Genomic DNA, 14,347 nt, shown 5'->3' on the forward strand with positions numbered 1-14,347 from the left:
GCATCAAGGAAAATGACTAAATTAGGATGATTTAGCAGACTACCTTATCAAGTCGATTTACAAATTAATTCAACTTTATCAACTTATATTATTGAGACGATGCCAAGATGAAAATAACATAGTAAAGTACTACTATACTAGCTAAAGTACTAAACTATTTTATGTCACGAATAAAATAATATGTGACTGGGTTTGGTCATTTGAATACAATAGAAAAAACACTCAACTCTTAGAAACATCGTGTTTATTTAAAAAAAAATGAAACAACCGAAATAACATGTACTTAAATAGATTATAATTTAGGACATAGTACCATAGTAATATTATTGGTTTCAATTAGACTTACATAATTTACAAAAAACTGTCATGACATAGGATTTGGATGGGGACTTATTTTTCCAAAACTGCTAGAAATTTCACCAAGATTTTCCATAAACAAATTAGCTGCGATGCTTGATAATTTATTGGACCGTAAAAGATTTTTAATGGATCATCTTCGTTTATCTTTTAATATCTTCAATTTTAATATCATTTAGTTATACACAAATTAGAATCTTTCGAAGTCAAAATACAATTATTTAAATCTATTCCAAATCAAAGAAATTGACAAACACAAATGCAAGCTTCAAACTTGAAACGCAATAAATAATTTACACTAAAATTGTAACAAAATTAGTTTAGGTAAGAAATGATAAGAACATTAGTACATACAAAATCACACACAGCATTAATTTATTCTACAAATCGTTGACATTTTGTTCTTTGATTATATTAAACAGGAATTCATCATTTTTCGTCAAATTTGAACAAATAGTTTCCGATTACACAGAAGCTGGAGCATGTTAGGTTTATCATCGATTATTTAATGAAGTTGGGAGGTTGTAAATTAACAGAAATGTGCGTAAGACAATTCTGGTTTCAGACAGCGACGCACCATCCTGCGCCCATTAATTGAAATGAGTAAGTTTTCCAGTTTCAGATCCCGATCCACCACTCTGCGACGATGCATTGCTGCCAATCCCGTCAAGTATTGATACAACATATTTTTTACAAGGCTAACGTCGAATTTGATAGTTTAAGAACTATCCCACATTTACCTTTTTTTAATCATGAAATTTTCAAATTCATCCAGTTCAATAATTTCAACAAAGTTATCCTCATCTTCAAGCTGACCGAAGAAAACTTCTTCACAACAAGAATATTTTGATATTAAAAAATATGTTGTAGCAATACTTGATGGGATTAGCAGCAATGCATCGTTGCAGAATGGTGCATCGGGATCTGAAACTAGAAAACTTACTCATTTCAATTAATGGGATTCAAATTGAAGTTTACATCATCTTACCTATTTTTTCATAACAAATAATAATGATCAATGCATGAAATTATTACAATGAATGATATTATCTTTGACAAAATGTACATAATAAATTAATAAACACAATAATGCAGAGGTTTTTAGCCATACGGAAAAAGCATTATCAAAATAATAGAATTTCAAAGAGAAAATCTTGTATGAAAAAAATTTGAAAAGAACATGATTTACTTTTTTTGTAAATAGGGGTAATATAGGCCTATTCCAGAAAAAATTCCAATTTGGTACAAAACATACTGTATTTTCGATTGGAATCAAACTATATTTCTTAAGTAAGTATTGAGTTGTAGAAATGTCGAGTATCACAAGAGTTATAGTATCGCTACATTAACAGTTCTTCTATTAAATACAAAAATTTAAGTTGAACTTTTCCTTATTCATTGCAAAACTTCTAAAACTCGACATGCTTCCTTTTAGAGTTACACCCAAACTTTTCTAAAATTCTGCATCTCTGCCCCCCCCCCACTTTTATTCTCGCATTTTATCTCTTTCGATCTGTTTTTTTTTCAATTTTTTCACCAAATTTTCAGTTCTTTTTGAATCAGTCGTCAGAGCCGGCCGTCCTCTTGGCCTTCCTCTGCTTTGGACTCTGCTGCTTTGCTACCGGCCTGGCGCGTGGCGATTTGTCTGTAAATAACAAAATAATGCATCAGAAATAAATAATGAAGAGCCAAGAGTATTGGATGAAATAGAATGATACGCTATAATAAATTGAAAACTATAGTGAGGTCCACGTTAGAATGGCAGTGGAGAAATATAGGAGAACAGAGTTGCCGATTCTCTGAATTGCCACAGCCTTCTATACAGGATAGCTGATACCAGTATATCTGATGTAAAATTAACTGTTCATTTTGTTTAAAAAAATTGAATTTTATTCGTCAAAAAATATTTTTTTCAATGATAAAATAAAAAAAATTCAGAATTCTGTTAATTATATTGTGAAATTGTTAAAAGACTATCTGGCAAAGTTGCGGAACTAGAAAGGGATTGCACTACCTGCTTTTTCAAATGATCAACAAAGATAGCAACATCAATGTTAATCAAATACTGCCATTATGACGTGAACTATATGCATACTTTCCACTTTTTTTCAGAATCTATATAAATAAAAATCGAGCCTAAAATTTCAACATTCAATAACGTTTTCATGTGTGCACCGAATTTGATTATTTTTTTAGTTTTGTTAGTTATGTTCAGGACCAGGTTTATTTATGGCCTATCAAATTTATAATTCGACTTCAGGATTCTTTCCTACGGTCCTTCAAAGTTTACATGTAATCCTTATGAGAGAAGATTTGTGAGCTGGCCACACACAGAAATAAAAATCAGCTGTTAAAATCATTGCGTCATACAACAGCCTAGATAGTAGATAAGAGTGTGTGCTGCTCCATAACTGCCCATTCTAAACGCCCCGACTAAAAACAAAATGACAGTTCTGTGTGTAACCATCCAGCAGTGCGGCCTCAGGTTAAAGACTTACATGCTCTATAGACATTGATTTGTTTCGAATAATTGTGCTATCTTCGGTGTTCAGAACTAATTGATTTTTAGTTTATTTTGCAGTTGGAAAATTATATAAATAAAATTCCGCATCGCGCCTCCTCAGGTGTGCATCCAGCTAAAGTTTGTCATGAGATGCATTAACTATTGGCGGTGCGAAGTTCGCCGGGCCAGCTAGTAGTTTATAAAAACCCAAATAATTAATTCTGATTTATTCTAAATATTAAATATTTTTGTAGATACAATTTTAATGTTATGCAATTAAATAATGAAAATCATAGGACTAGGTATAATTTGTACAAATTCGCATCATATGTTTCAAACCTAACACTTATTCGTAAGCAATTAATTTATATAGCTCCAAAACTAATAAATTCTATTCCACCCGGGCTTATCATAGAACTACCTTCCAAAATTGTACCAAGGAATATTAAGAAATGGATAACTGAGAGTCATTATTTTGATTTGTATATTGTGTAGATAATTTAATTTACATCCATTGTAATTGTACTACTATTCTGCTAAATTTAAGAGTCTCGATACATAGCTTGATTAATTCTCTTAGAATATAAGTTGTAATTTATTTATGTTATTTTGTATACATCTTTTTTTTTTTGTTTTAATTAGATGTGGATGACCGAAGTTTGACAATATGCTACTCCTACTGGCGAACAAGTGATTTTCACTTATGCCAGTGGTTTCATTTCCACCTCTTGTACCTTTATTTTGTTGATATAATGTAAGTAAACTAGATTAAGGTACATTATCCTAAATTTTGTAATTGTTGAATTTTGTGGAGGAAATAAATTTGATTTGAATTGAATTTGAATTCTGAATTGAATTTTTCATTTGCCTTTAATTGTTGGTTTAATTTTTGCCTTTAATCAGTCTCCAGACATGAACAATAGTAGCTTCCACTAGCTGCCGTGGGAAGACTGAATTGGAAATATCATGTACACTCCAGTTCCGAACATTTCCAACTCCATGTTCCCGCCATAGCTAGTGGAAGCCACTATTTTCCATGTGTGCAGGCTGCTTTATTAGTAAAGATTCTAAACTTATGTAAAGGACTCAACAACAAGCTCGGTCTAGAAATTTGAACATGGTCATGCCGGGTATGGATTTACAAGAGTTATTACAGAATTACAAGAATTATTGCTAGTAGCTAACGTCATAAGAATCATATGTTCCAGTGCACTCATAGTAAAGCGTACCTGATTCTATCATGTTCAAATGTCTTAACCGAGCTTGATGGAACCAGGCATTAGTGTGATGTCACTCCAAGTCCGATACGAAAGGACAAAATGACCGCTCCGAGCAAGTGAGACGGCTTTAGCATTGGAGTAAGTGGAACCATGTCACACCAGACACTTCACCACATTCTTATATGTGCAGTTTCCGTAGTGCATTTTTTGATCAATTGTGCCACATCTGGCCTGGTGTGACATCACCCTCACACAAGTTGTGTTTGGATGTTGAACCGGGATAAGTTCTTAGCTATCCAGAAACTACGCACTGCTTTAAAAGTCGCCCTGATTCAACAGTTGAAACATTAATTCTGTTGAAGACAATTAATTAATTCAGTACTTGAATTTCTTCACTTTTGATATCACAAGATTTTATTGATGAATTCATTTATTAACCTCTAATAACTTTAAACATTTATTGAAAGATTGAGTTACTAGCCTTGGTTATCATATCATTATCAATCCATAGAGATCTGAAAACTCGAAGAAAGTATGCAGCGTAAATAGACAAATTTCATTTGTAAATGTCAACTCCAACTATGCCAATAATATGGCTCCATTTACACTTCATATTCTGTTGCTATATGTTTAAGATTCAAAATTACTAGACATTGATAATTGTTTCGCATACAAACTACTATCTCACTACTACTTCCAAGTAGTTTCATGTAATACAGAGTGATAACTATGGTCACAAGTAGTAAGTAGATCGCCTAGAAAAGAGAAAGTTAAGCCAGTTACACACACAACGATTATTGGACGTGAGATTTTTTGCCGTACTTATGATTCCTATTAGATTAAACTTGAAAAACATAATCTGTTTAAACTAATAGAATTTATGAGTACGGCAAAAAAAACGTACGTTCAAAAATCGACGTGTGTGTAACTAGACTCGTGTTGGGTGGCCTGGCAGCTAGTGTAGAACAGATTGCATGCTCAGTAATCTATTCTACCCTCATGCCGCTGCAATTACAATATTTCTCTTGTGACTTGACCATCTACACCACAACCATACCACCTTCACTACACAACAAGTTGAGATGACTGTATGTATTATTAAACATATTAATGTAGCATAACCCAATTTTTTTGAAAAAATGTAGGCTATTCCTAAAAATTTAGGAGACAGTTTGGAGCTTTGACTGCTGCTCTATCTCGATCATATTATTGTATATTATTATTTGTGAATGTTGATCTGTTAATAGATAAACAGATGAACAAATTAATAAATCTTTTTAAAATCAGGAAGCAGTAACTCACTCAAACTCTGCAGCGTCTCCCTAGGCAGCCAGTCGTAGTCGACATCGTTGGGGTTGGTGGTGCCCGTCTCAACTTGGGGCCTCTTGGTGGTGGTGCCCCCACCCACTCGCTTCTTGCCAACGGACACCAGGAACTGCTGACCGAGCACCAGCAGCAGGACACCACACGCACCCAGGAACACGTACAGGAAGAACGTCTCACCATCCAGACCTTCCTCGATCTCCACGATGTTCACCGTCTCGTTGTAGACACCTTCGTAGAATTGGTTACCGCTCTGCCGAAAGAACACCAAAATGAAATTAGTTTGATTAGGTTGTGTGGTGTGATTGAATTCCAAATCTCCGATTTTCAATAATGTTTTGATGTAAAGAAAAAAGGACAATGATAATTATCATCAACGGTTGTTTGGAGGAACTTCAATTATTAATGCAGAGACGCAATTTTTGCACGTTTTGCAATCAACATTGATATTATTACTGTTTCGATTTCAGTTTGCTTCAACTAAATATTGCCTGATTCAATGTACTACCCTCTTATTGCACTGATAATTGTGTCATAGCCCCCTAATTTTTCCCTTATTGTTCAAGTTCTTCATTTACATTAATTTATAATGATCTCCTTCATTTTCACTTACCGGTATCTCAACTTTTTAATATAATATGAAACTTATTTTAAGTATCTCTAACGTTAGTTTACTTATAACCTTACAGTTGTGTTGTGTGTGATGTTGTGGTACTTTTCCATAATGTTTGACAGTTTTACTTTTCCATAATGCAATGACAATTTCAATTTGTGTTTTCATTACTAATAATTTTTGTTTTGAATATGAAAGGTATTTGAGACTTATTGTTATGTTAATGGAGCATTTATGGTTTTTACCTGTTGTTTCCAAAGTATAAAATTGTGAATAAATAAATAAAACAACGTTTTAGCCCACTCAACATGTAGCTCACTTATGGGCTACACATAGCCCACTTATCATAGATCACATAGCCCATTTGGCGGCTTTATTTTATGAGGGGGATGATCCACTGGTATGAAAAATGCCTAAATCTTCGGCAATTAGGTTGAAGAATAGTCATTAGCTTAGTTCAAGTAGCTCTACGTGAAAAAATCTAAAATAATACATCTATCTCTCTCTCCAATGGCGCTACAGCCCAAATCGGGCTCTGGTCTCAACCAAAATACTCCTCCATCCATCTCTATCTAACGCCGCTCTCTTCCATCCTCTTAATTGTGACATTTCATTAGCATCCTTCTGCATCTCTATCCTCTATTTTCTCTATCCTCCCATTGCTCCCTTGGTCTCCCTACAGGTCGTCTTCCTCCAGGCTGACCAACTAACACTTTCCTTGGCACTCGTGTTTCAGGCATTCTTTGCACATGCTCTGCCCATCGGAGGCGCATCAATTTTATGTGGGTCGATAATTGGGGCTCTGCATAAAGCTCTTTCAGTTCAGCATTCGTACGTATGCGCCATTGTTCATCCTCGCAAACCGGTCCATAGATTCTTCTCAGGATTTTTCTCTCAAACACATTCAAGATACCCGCTGTTCTGGCTGTGATAGTCCAAGCTTCACTACTGTAGCAAACCACCGTTCTTATTATACTCTTATAGAGATTTATTTTACATATCCGGTGTACATTTTTATTCTTGAATATGTTCCGTAATTAGAAAAATGTGCGATTGGCGGCAAGGATACGTTTTTGAATTTTTGTTTGCTCCACATTACAATTGGTCACACAACTTCCCAAGTGCGTGAAATTGTCAACTATTTGGTTAATTCTTCCCTCCACATTCCAGAAATGGCTCATGCCGATTCCTGTTATGCCTTGATTGGTTGAATACTTTAGTTTTGTTGACATTGATCTCCAGACCAACTTCCGATGCGCTTTGCTCCAACTCCAATGCTATGTTTTTCACGGCTGCAAGAGACCTTCCAAGTATGCCTATATCATCCACATATCCAAGTATTTGTGTTGACTTATTCAATTATACATTCGTCTTCTATTTATGACCAATCCGATGTTGGGTAAAATGACCCTCATAAATATGACTAAACCATCATCTACAACAAGAAAACAAACTATTGGAATAAGTGGAGAATATACTCACATCATCCCTATACCTGAGGTTGACACTGAGCCCGAAAGGCCTGCTGGCAAACGCCTCAGCCGGAATGAACGAGTAAGACAGTGTTGCCTCATGGCCAGGCTTGACGGGCCTCTCATAAACCAGGGTGGTGAAGTTCTGGATGTAGAACTTGAAGTCCATCGGGTAGCGGAAGGAGGCGTCCAGGGTTTCCAGGATGAGGTCTTCGTCGCCCTTGTTGAGGAATCCGACGAGGAACTCGACAATCTTGCCGGCGGGGAGGTCGAGGGTGGAGCCTGGCTGAGCGATCGGCTGGATGAAGAGGATGGTGGTGTCTGCGTTGGGCGAGCCACCGCTTTTACTGCCACTTGAATCTTCTTCTTCTTCCGTCCCTGAAACAGGAACAATTAGTTACAGACAACATCCTAAAGAAGATTAAGCATAACTAGTAACCGAGACAAATAATCAAATCATTCAACGATATATTTGTTTACTTTATGCTAGTTTATTTTATTAGGTTAGCAAAAACAATACAAGGATCGGAAAAGAAAAAACAAGCTATTGCCCAAAACCTCTTCAATTTCCTAATTTAGTTTCAAATTGTCCAAATATTATACATAGGTTATGTCCATTCCAATTTCTACACCAAATCAAAATCTGAAAATACATTTATATCTGTAATATAGAATAAAACAAACAATTTTTAAATTTGGATAGATTGATAATGAAGCTTTCATAAAAACATGAAACAAACTTTAAATTGACAAAATAAAGAATAAAACCACGTAAATTTTGAGCTCGAAAATATCACCTCCTAGAGCTATGTACTGATACCTCAAATAATAGCTTACCCATGGAGTACCTATTATGAACATTTCAAGATATAGTAATAAAATAATAAAACAAAATAAATCTTATAGCACCCTTTATTTCTAAAAACTTTAAAATAGTTGAACAACTAGTTTCGGTGATATATTACACCATCTTGATGAAGTTTTTAAGTTTTAAAAAATAAAGGGTGCTATAAGATTTATTTTGTTTTATTAATTTAAAAGTAGCCCATGTCAATAGGTGTTTTACAAGATATAGTATTATTGATATATTAAGAGTACCTCCCTGGTCGGTCCAGGTACAATTTGATTGTTACAGACAACATCGCAAAGGAGATTGAGAGCAACTAGCAGCATCTCCCTGATGAGGTATTCATTTATTCAATTATCCAGAATTACACGACTTCCAGAAAAGTGCCACAAGAGTATTATAGATATATTATCAAGTGTACCTCCCTGGTGGAAGTGGAAAGTGTTGGAGACAAGATCGGATAGAAGATTAAAAGAGTAACTGGTACCTCCTGGTGTTATGTAAGTTACTAGTAACTTCTACAATACCCATGGAGTATTATATGTTATTTATTCTTTACAAAAAAAGAAGACTACAGCCATTAATCCCAAAACGGTCTTAACTTCTATTAACAATGATATTAAGCAAGTTACTTACAAGATTGATATAGTACCTATCATAGATTTATTGAGGGTATAGTATTTCCCTGATGGTAATACAATATGTTTGTTAGAGGCAGAATTGCATAGAATATTAAGAGTAATATTACATTCCTGATAGAGATTATTATAAATATAATGAGAAATTGAATTGTAGATAATTGAAGAGTATCTTCTGGGTGGAGGTAGAATTTGTTTGTTAGAGGCAATAGCCTATCACTTAGTATAGAAGATTAATAGTAACTAGTGAGCCCCCTGAGTTTGAGAACTCGCTCAAAATGCCACTGATATTTGTTTAATGACAGCAGTGGAAAAACAAGGAAACCTAGTTCAAATTGCACTAGGTTATTAGTTGCATGAAATTAATAATTGGGCTGAAAGCTGACTTTTAATGATAAGTTACAAAAAAATTGAATATCTTAAAAATCAAAAATCTAAATTAAAAAAAACTATTGATTTAAGTACCGGAAACAGTATTTGAGTTTATGTGGCTTGTTTCAGAAACTTTAAGAGTCCCTCATTATACAAAAATGAGTGCATATGTTGCAAGATTTTACATCTATTCTTGTTCATTCACATTTAAGCTTGTCTCAGAAATTCTTCAAGAATCCTCAAAAATAAAAACCTAAAAGCACATGTTGCAAGATTTCCTATTCATTCCAATTTAAACACCACAGTTCAGTGTTTTCATAAAAATGTATTAGCAAGAGTGTCAATGGCTCTCTTAGTAACTTTAGTAGCTCTACCATGAAGTAAACTAAGTTTCTGGCTAATTCTTAGATTATCGTAATCATTAAATTTTGATAAGCTAGTCTGGAAAGTGTAACTTACAGTAAATGATAGCAATCTTAACTTTAGTACAGTATGTTTACCTTCATCCGTCATCGCAGTTTCCTCGCCATCAGTTTCTTCTCCAACATCCACTAATTCATCATCTTCTTCATCTTCAACCTCATCCGCAAGAGCAAATAGTCTGGGACCTAGAATAAAATTGAATAATTAACAAATCAAAGAAATTGTAGCATTCAATAAAAGTTAGAAGTCTGCAATTCTCTTTGAAGAAAACCACTGTTTCTCTAGTTATATATAATTTTTAGTGTTCAAAACCAGGAAGCACACAACATTTTAGAAAGTTGGCATAACATATTGATAAAAAATCTAGGTTAAACCAAAATAACTGAATGGAATTTTATGTGGGCATGTTTAAAGTAAATTTGATTGTCTGTGAGTCTTGCTTTTATAGTACAAGCTCATAGCTGAAGCTCACAATAAAAGTAAAAAGATGCTTCCCTACAAGAAAGAAAGCTGGATAACCTAACTTTACAAATGTTATTATTCTAAAATAAAGATTTTTGATTCAAGCATCACAAAGTAATAAGGAGATACGGATTTTTAAGCACCATAAAAACAAATTCCTTGACTTATGTTCATCTCAAGTTAAAAATACCTACTCATAAAGGGGTTAAACATACCGTTATTTAGACTTTCCAAATCAAATTTTAAAATAAAATAATGAATATTTTACTTACTTGGATCGAATGTTGATATAATAGCTGGTAAAACCAACAGACCTAATAGCAAAAAGTACTTCATTGTAGATATTTCGGCAGACTAGACTCAAAAGAACATAACAGTCACCGCACCACAAAAATCCAAACCAGAAAAGAAAATACTATCAACGTAATCGTAATATTCGTCTACACATACACAGAAAACAACTGGGACACTGCTACGTGGACGTTGCATAGCCAACACATGACAGGAAATCAAAAATTATTTTGCAGAAAAGTGATTTTCAATAATATTTAAAGTAACTCCATCATATTTCACTTTCTATGAAAATATATTTATTCATTTAAAACAGCAAATATCTATATAAATTCCATTATAAAATCTGGAAGTGGATTTATTAGTTGTCTTTTTTGACGCTAGGGCGTATGATAAACGTGGCGGCACTGTTGTGGCGGGTTGGATTTGAAAGTTCAAACTGTCTGCCGAACTCAAGAGCATTATTATGTTCAGAGTATAAATAGTTAACCTACAAGCATTGGAACTAAATAAAAATGATTTAATCAATGCACTAGATATAAGAAATTTCTAGACAAAATAATCAATCTTCAATGATTAGTCAGTAGGATAAACAAAACAACTAAGGTGCTTTTAGTAGGCTTATTCAAATAATATCGAAGTGAAATACTATGAATTTGATAAAGAGACTGAACATTCAATGGAATACAGTCATTCTAATGGAATGTCTAGATAGAAGGATTGATTTTCATAAATTATACAATTGAATTGAATACCCGCCGACCAGTCTCAAGTTTTCCAGTCTATTTCCCATCTCACATAATAATATTATTATTTACCGGTATAGATTTTATATTTCAAATTTCAGTACATTATCTTTGTTTTTCAACACACTTCAAGTAGGTACAGTTTCAGGACTTGAAGACATTGGGACGCTGGAGTATCAGATATCAAAGCTACAAGATACTGCACCTTGGAAAAATGGTTGTCTCTTGGAATAATTATTGAGCTTATAGCAGTCTGAGCCAATCGCTGCGATAGCGACCATGTCTGGGTTGAAGGGGCGTTGCGGCCTATCCTATATAGGTAAGTTAAATAATACACTATGTAAATTTGCTATAAAACTTTTTTAATATATTTTTTACAAAATGCTATAAATTCATTTGAATTTGTGATTTATAGGTCGTCAAACTTTCAATCTTGTCTTGTAATTTGTCGATTGTTCTGTGTTCAATCTATAGCTTTCCAACAGAAACTGCGGCCTACTCACACTCACCAGGGATGCTTTAGGCTCGATTCACACTGATATGGCAAGGCGTAGGCAATGCACATCAAACGACCAAACTGACGTCGAGGTGGCAAGAAGTAATCTGCTTTGAATTGGAAGAATAAGACGTTGATGTTGTCAATACCACTATCTTGACAACATAAACGTCTTATCCTTTCAATTATGAAGAAATACCACAACATTTCATATCATACAATCAAATTAAGTAAACTGCTTTTTTCGTTTTCTATAAAATGCACTTTACAAGCAGAGATGACGATATAATAAGATTGATTTAGTGTAGGCCTTCTTGACTAATGTAATGAGAAAAAAATGCATGGATTCTTCTGGCTGTAAAAGAGCAAAAGATAGGAACACAATTCTCGACCCCCGATATAGTTGGGGGTAAACATATCAAAAGTCCTCCGATCCTTGTGCTAAGGGGGTGGGTGTGGTTTGAAGCTACCATTTTTTTCGCGTATGAAAACAGAATACTCCTTGAAAACATTATTATCTCATAAGCTTCTCTTGAAGCTTATTATCGATTTTCCTACGAGTTCCATTTGAAAATTTCTCTCATGGTTTGACTGAATTCATTTCTCATATCATTGGAAGTTTTATTTTTGTAATTCAAAAAATAATATTTTTTTTAAATCATGAATTGGAAATTTTACCATTTACCGAACAATGATTGAAAACAAGTTTTTTATAATACAGTAAAACATATGCTAATTGTGCTCCATTGGAATCTATGTAATTCGACAAATTCTCATGAAATTTTGCAGTGCCTATATTTCCTAGTATATGGAATTCCATCCAATTCATAACGATCTCGTTGTTTTGGGGCTGAGATACTGTTATAAATTGTAGATTTCGGAATTGCTTCATAAACAAGATTGCTCACTACAAGAGTTGCTGCTATGAGAACACTGTGAATGCATTGTTTCCAGGCGGCTTATTCATTTCTCGAAACAGGGATGAATATTTTCAAGTTTCCCCCTTATTCTATGGGGTAGCCTACTTGAAAAGATTTTTCCTGAACGTATTTCAGATGAAATTGAGAGAATAACAGTCAATATCTTTAGAAAAACATAGAGAAAAACAAAGAGAAAAACATAGAGAAAAACATAGAGGAAAACATGGAGAAAAACATAGAGAAAACCATAGAGAAAAACATAACATTTTTCTCTATGTTTTTCTTCATGTTTTTGTCTATGTTTTTCACTGTTTTCCTCTATGTTTCTCTCTGTTTTTCTCTATTTTTCTCACTATGTTTTTCTCTCTGTTTTTCTCTATGTTTTCCCTATGTTTTTCTCTATGTTTTTCTGTATGTTTTTCTCTATGTTTTTTTTATGTTTCTCTCTATGTTTTTCTCTTTTTTTTCTCTATGTTTTTCTCCAAGTTTTTCTTTGTTTTTCTCTATGTTTTCTATGTTTTTCTATATGTTTTTTATGTTTTTCTATATTTTTCTCTATGTTCTTCTCTATGGTTTTCTCTATGTTTTCTCTATGTTCTTCTCTATGTTTTTCTCTATGGTTTTCTCTATGTTTTCTCCATGTTTTTCTCTATGTTTTCCTCTATGTTTTTCTCTATGTTTTTCTTTATGTCTTCTGGTTATTGATTATTGATTATATCCCAGTCGCAGTCGCCAGACAATCGATGACAGGGGGAATTTCAATAATATATTGCATAGACCCCAGAGTAAGACATTAAATGTCTTAAAATATATTATATATAAATAAAATGTTATTGTACAGTTGATGACTCAACTTTCACTACTTATTTATGATCATTGATTGAGTTACAAAAATAAATACTAGAATGAAGGACGTTTATTACTTAGTTACTACTTATTGATACCTTCCCGTTTCACTGGATAACTACCTTTTTGGGTTTCTACAAAAGATTCATTGGATTTTTAAAAATCTCATTCGAATAGGGGCCCTATGTATTTATTGTAAGAAGAACTTTGAAATGTCCTCTTTCTATTAGTATATATTTATTTCGTATGAATACTTTGGTAATTGAACATTTTTAATATCTGATGAATATTTTGTAATAACTCTGTATTTCAAAGGTTATCGAAATTCCAATTCTAATAAATTTGTGATTGTAGGCTAGCAACTACAAGTTAGTATTCTACAATTTATTTATTGTAAGAAGAACTTTGAAATGTTCTCTTCCTATTATAAATATATATTAATTCGAATTCGAATTCTATTAAAAATGTTTAGTTACCAAAGTATTCAAACGAAATAAATATATACTTATAATAGTAAAAGAACATTTAAAAGTTCTTCTTGCAATAAATACATAGGTACCTATTATTCGAGTATTATACATAGAATACTTGGTAATTTTATTCAATCTGTAGCTCAACTTTCAAGAGAGAACTCCTTCAAGACGAGTCTCATTTGGAAAACTATTCCAAAAATCTGGTGTGGCGCACTCACACAACTTTCCTTGCCGTTATGAAAATTAATCACCTGACGCTAGTGTTCCCGCGCATCTCAAGTCTACTATTCAAATATTTGAGCCAGCTGGTGACAGGGCAATAACGCTGGAGACACACATGAGGTC

General features: G+C 33.5%; 1 protein-coding gene across 1 annotated transcript; it reads right to left on the bottom strand.

Annotated features, from left to right (window-relative positions):
• Positions 1–227: 227 nt before the first annotated feature.
• On the bottom strand, positions 228–10,722 carry LOC111057709 (translocon-associated protein subunit alpha). The gene is made up of 5 exons (XM_022345166.2): positions 10,503–10,722; positions 9,846–9,953; positions 7,499–7,866; positions 5,383–5,656; positions 228–2,002 (listed from the first exon to the last, which is right to left on the bottom strand). Exons 1-5 carry the CDS (start codon positions 10,564–10,566, stop codon positions 1,917–1,919), a joined length of 900 nt encoding a protein of 299 aa, XP_022200858.1. The 5' UTR covers positions 10,567–10,722; the 3' UTR covers positions 228–1,916.
• Between the last annotated feature and the right edge of the window lie 3,625 nt (positions 10,723–14,347).

Source organism: Nilaparvata lugens, chromosome 5, assembly GCF_014356525.2.
Source record: "Nilaparvata lugens isolate BPH chromosome 5, ASM1435652v1, whole genome shotgun sequence".
Lineage (NCBI taxonomy): Eukaryota > Metazoa > Arthropoda > Insecta > Hemiptera > Delphacidae > Nilaparvata > Nilaparvata lugens.

Excerpts from the sequence above, each read along its gene's own strand:
- LOC111057709 (XM_022345166.2), bottom strand. The coding sequence starts at position 10,566 with ATGAAGTACTTTTTGCTATTAGGTCTGTTGGTTTTACCAGCTATTATA. Across the intron at positions 7,867-9,845 it reads AACTGCGATGACGGATGAAG|GGACGGAAGAAGAAGAAGAT; the intron begins GTAAACATACTG and ends TTCCTGTTTCAG. Across the intron at positions 5,657-7,498 it reads ACCTCAGGTATAGGGATGAT|AGCGGTAACCAATTCTACGA; the intron begins GTGAGTATATTC and ends TTCTTTCGGCAG.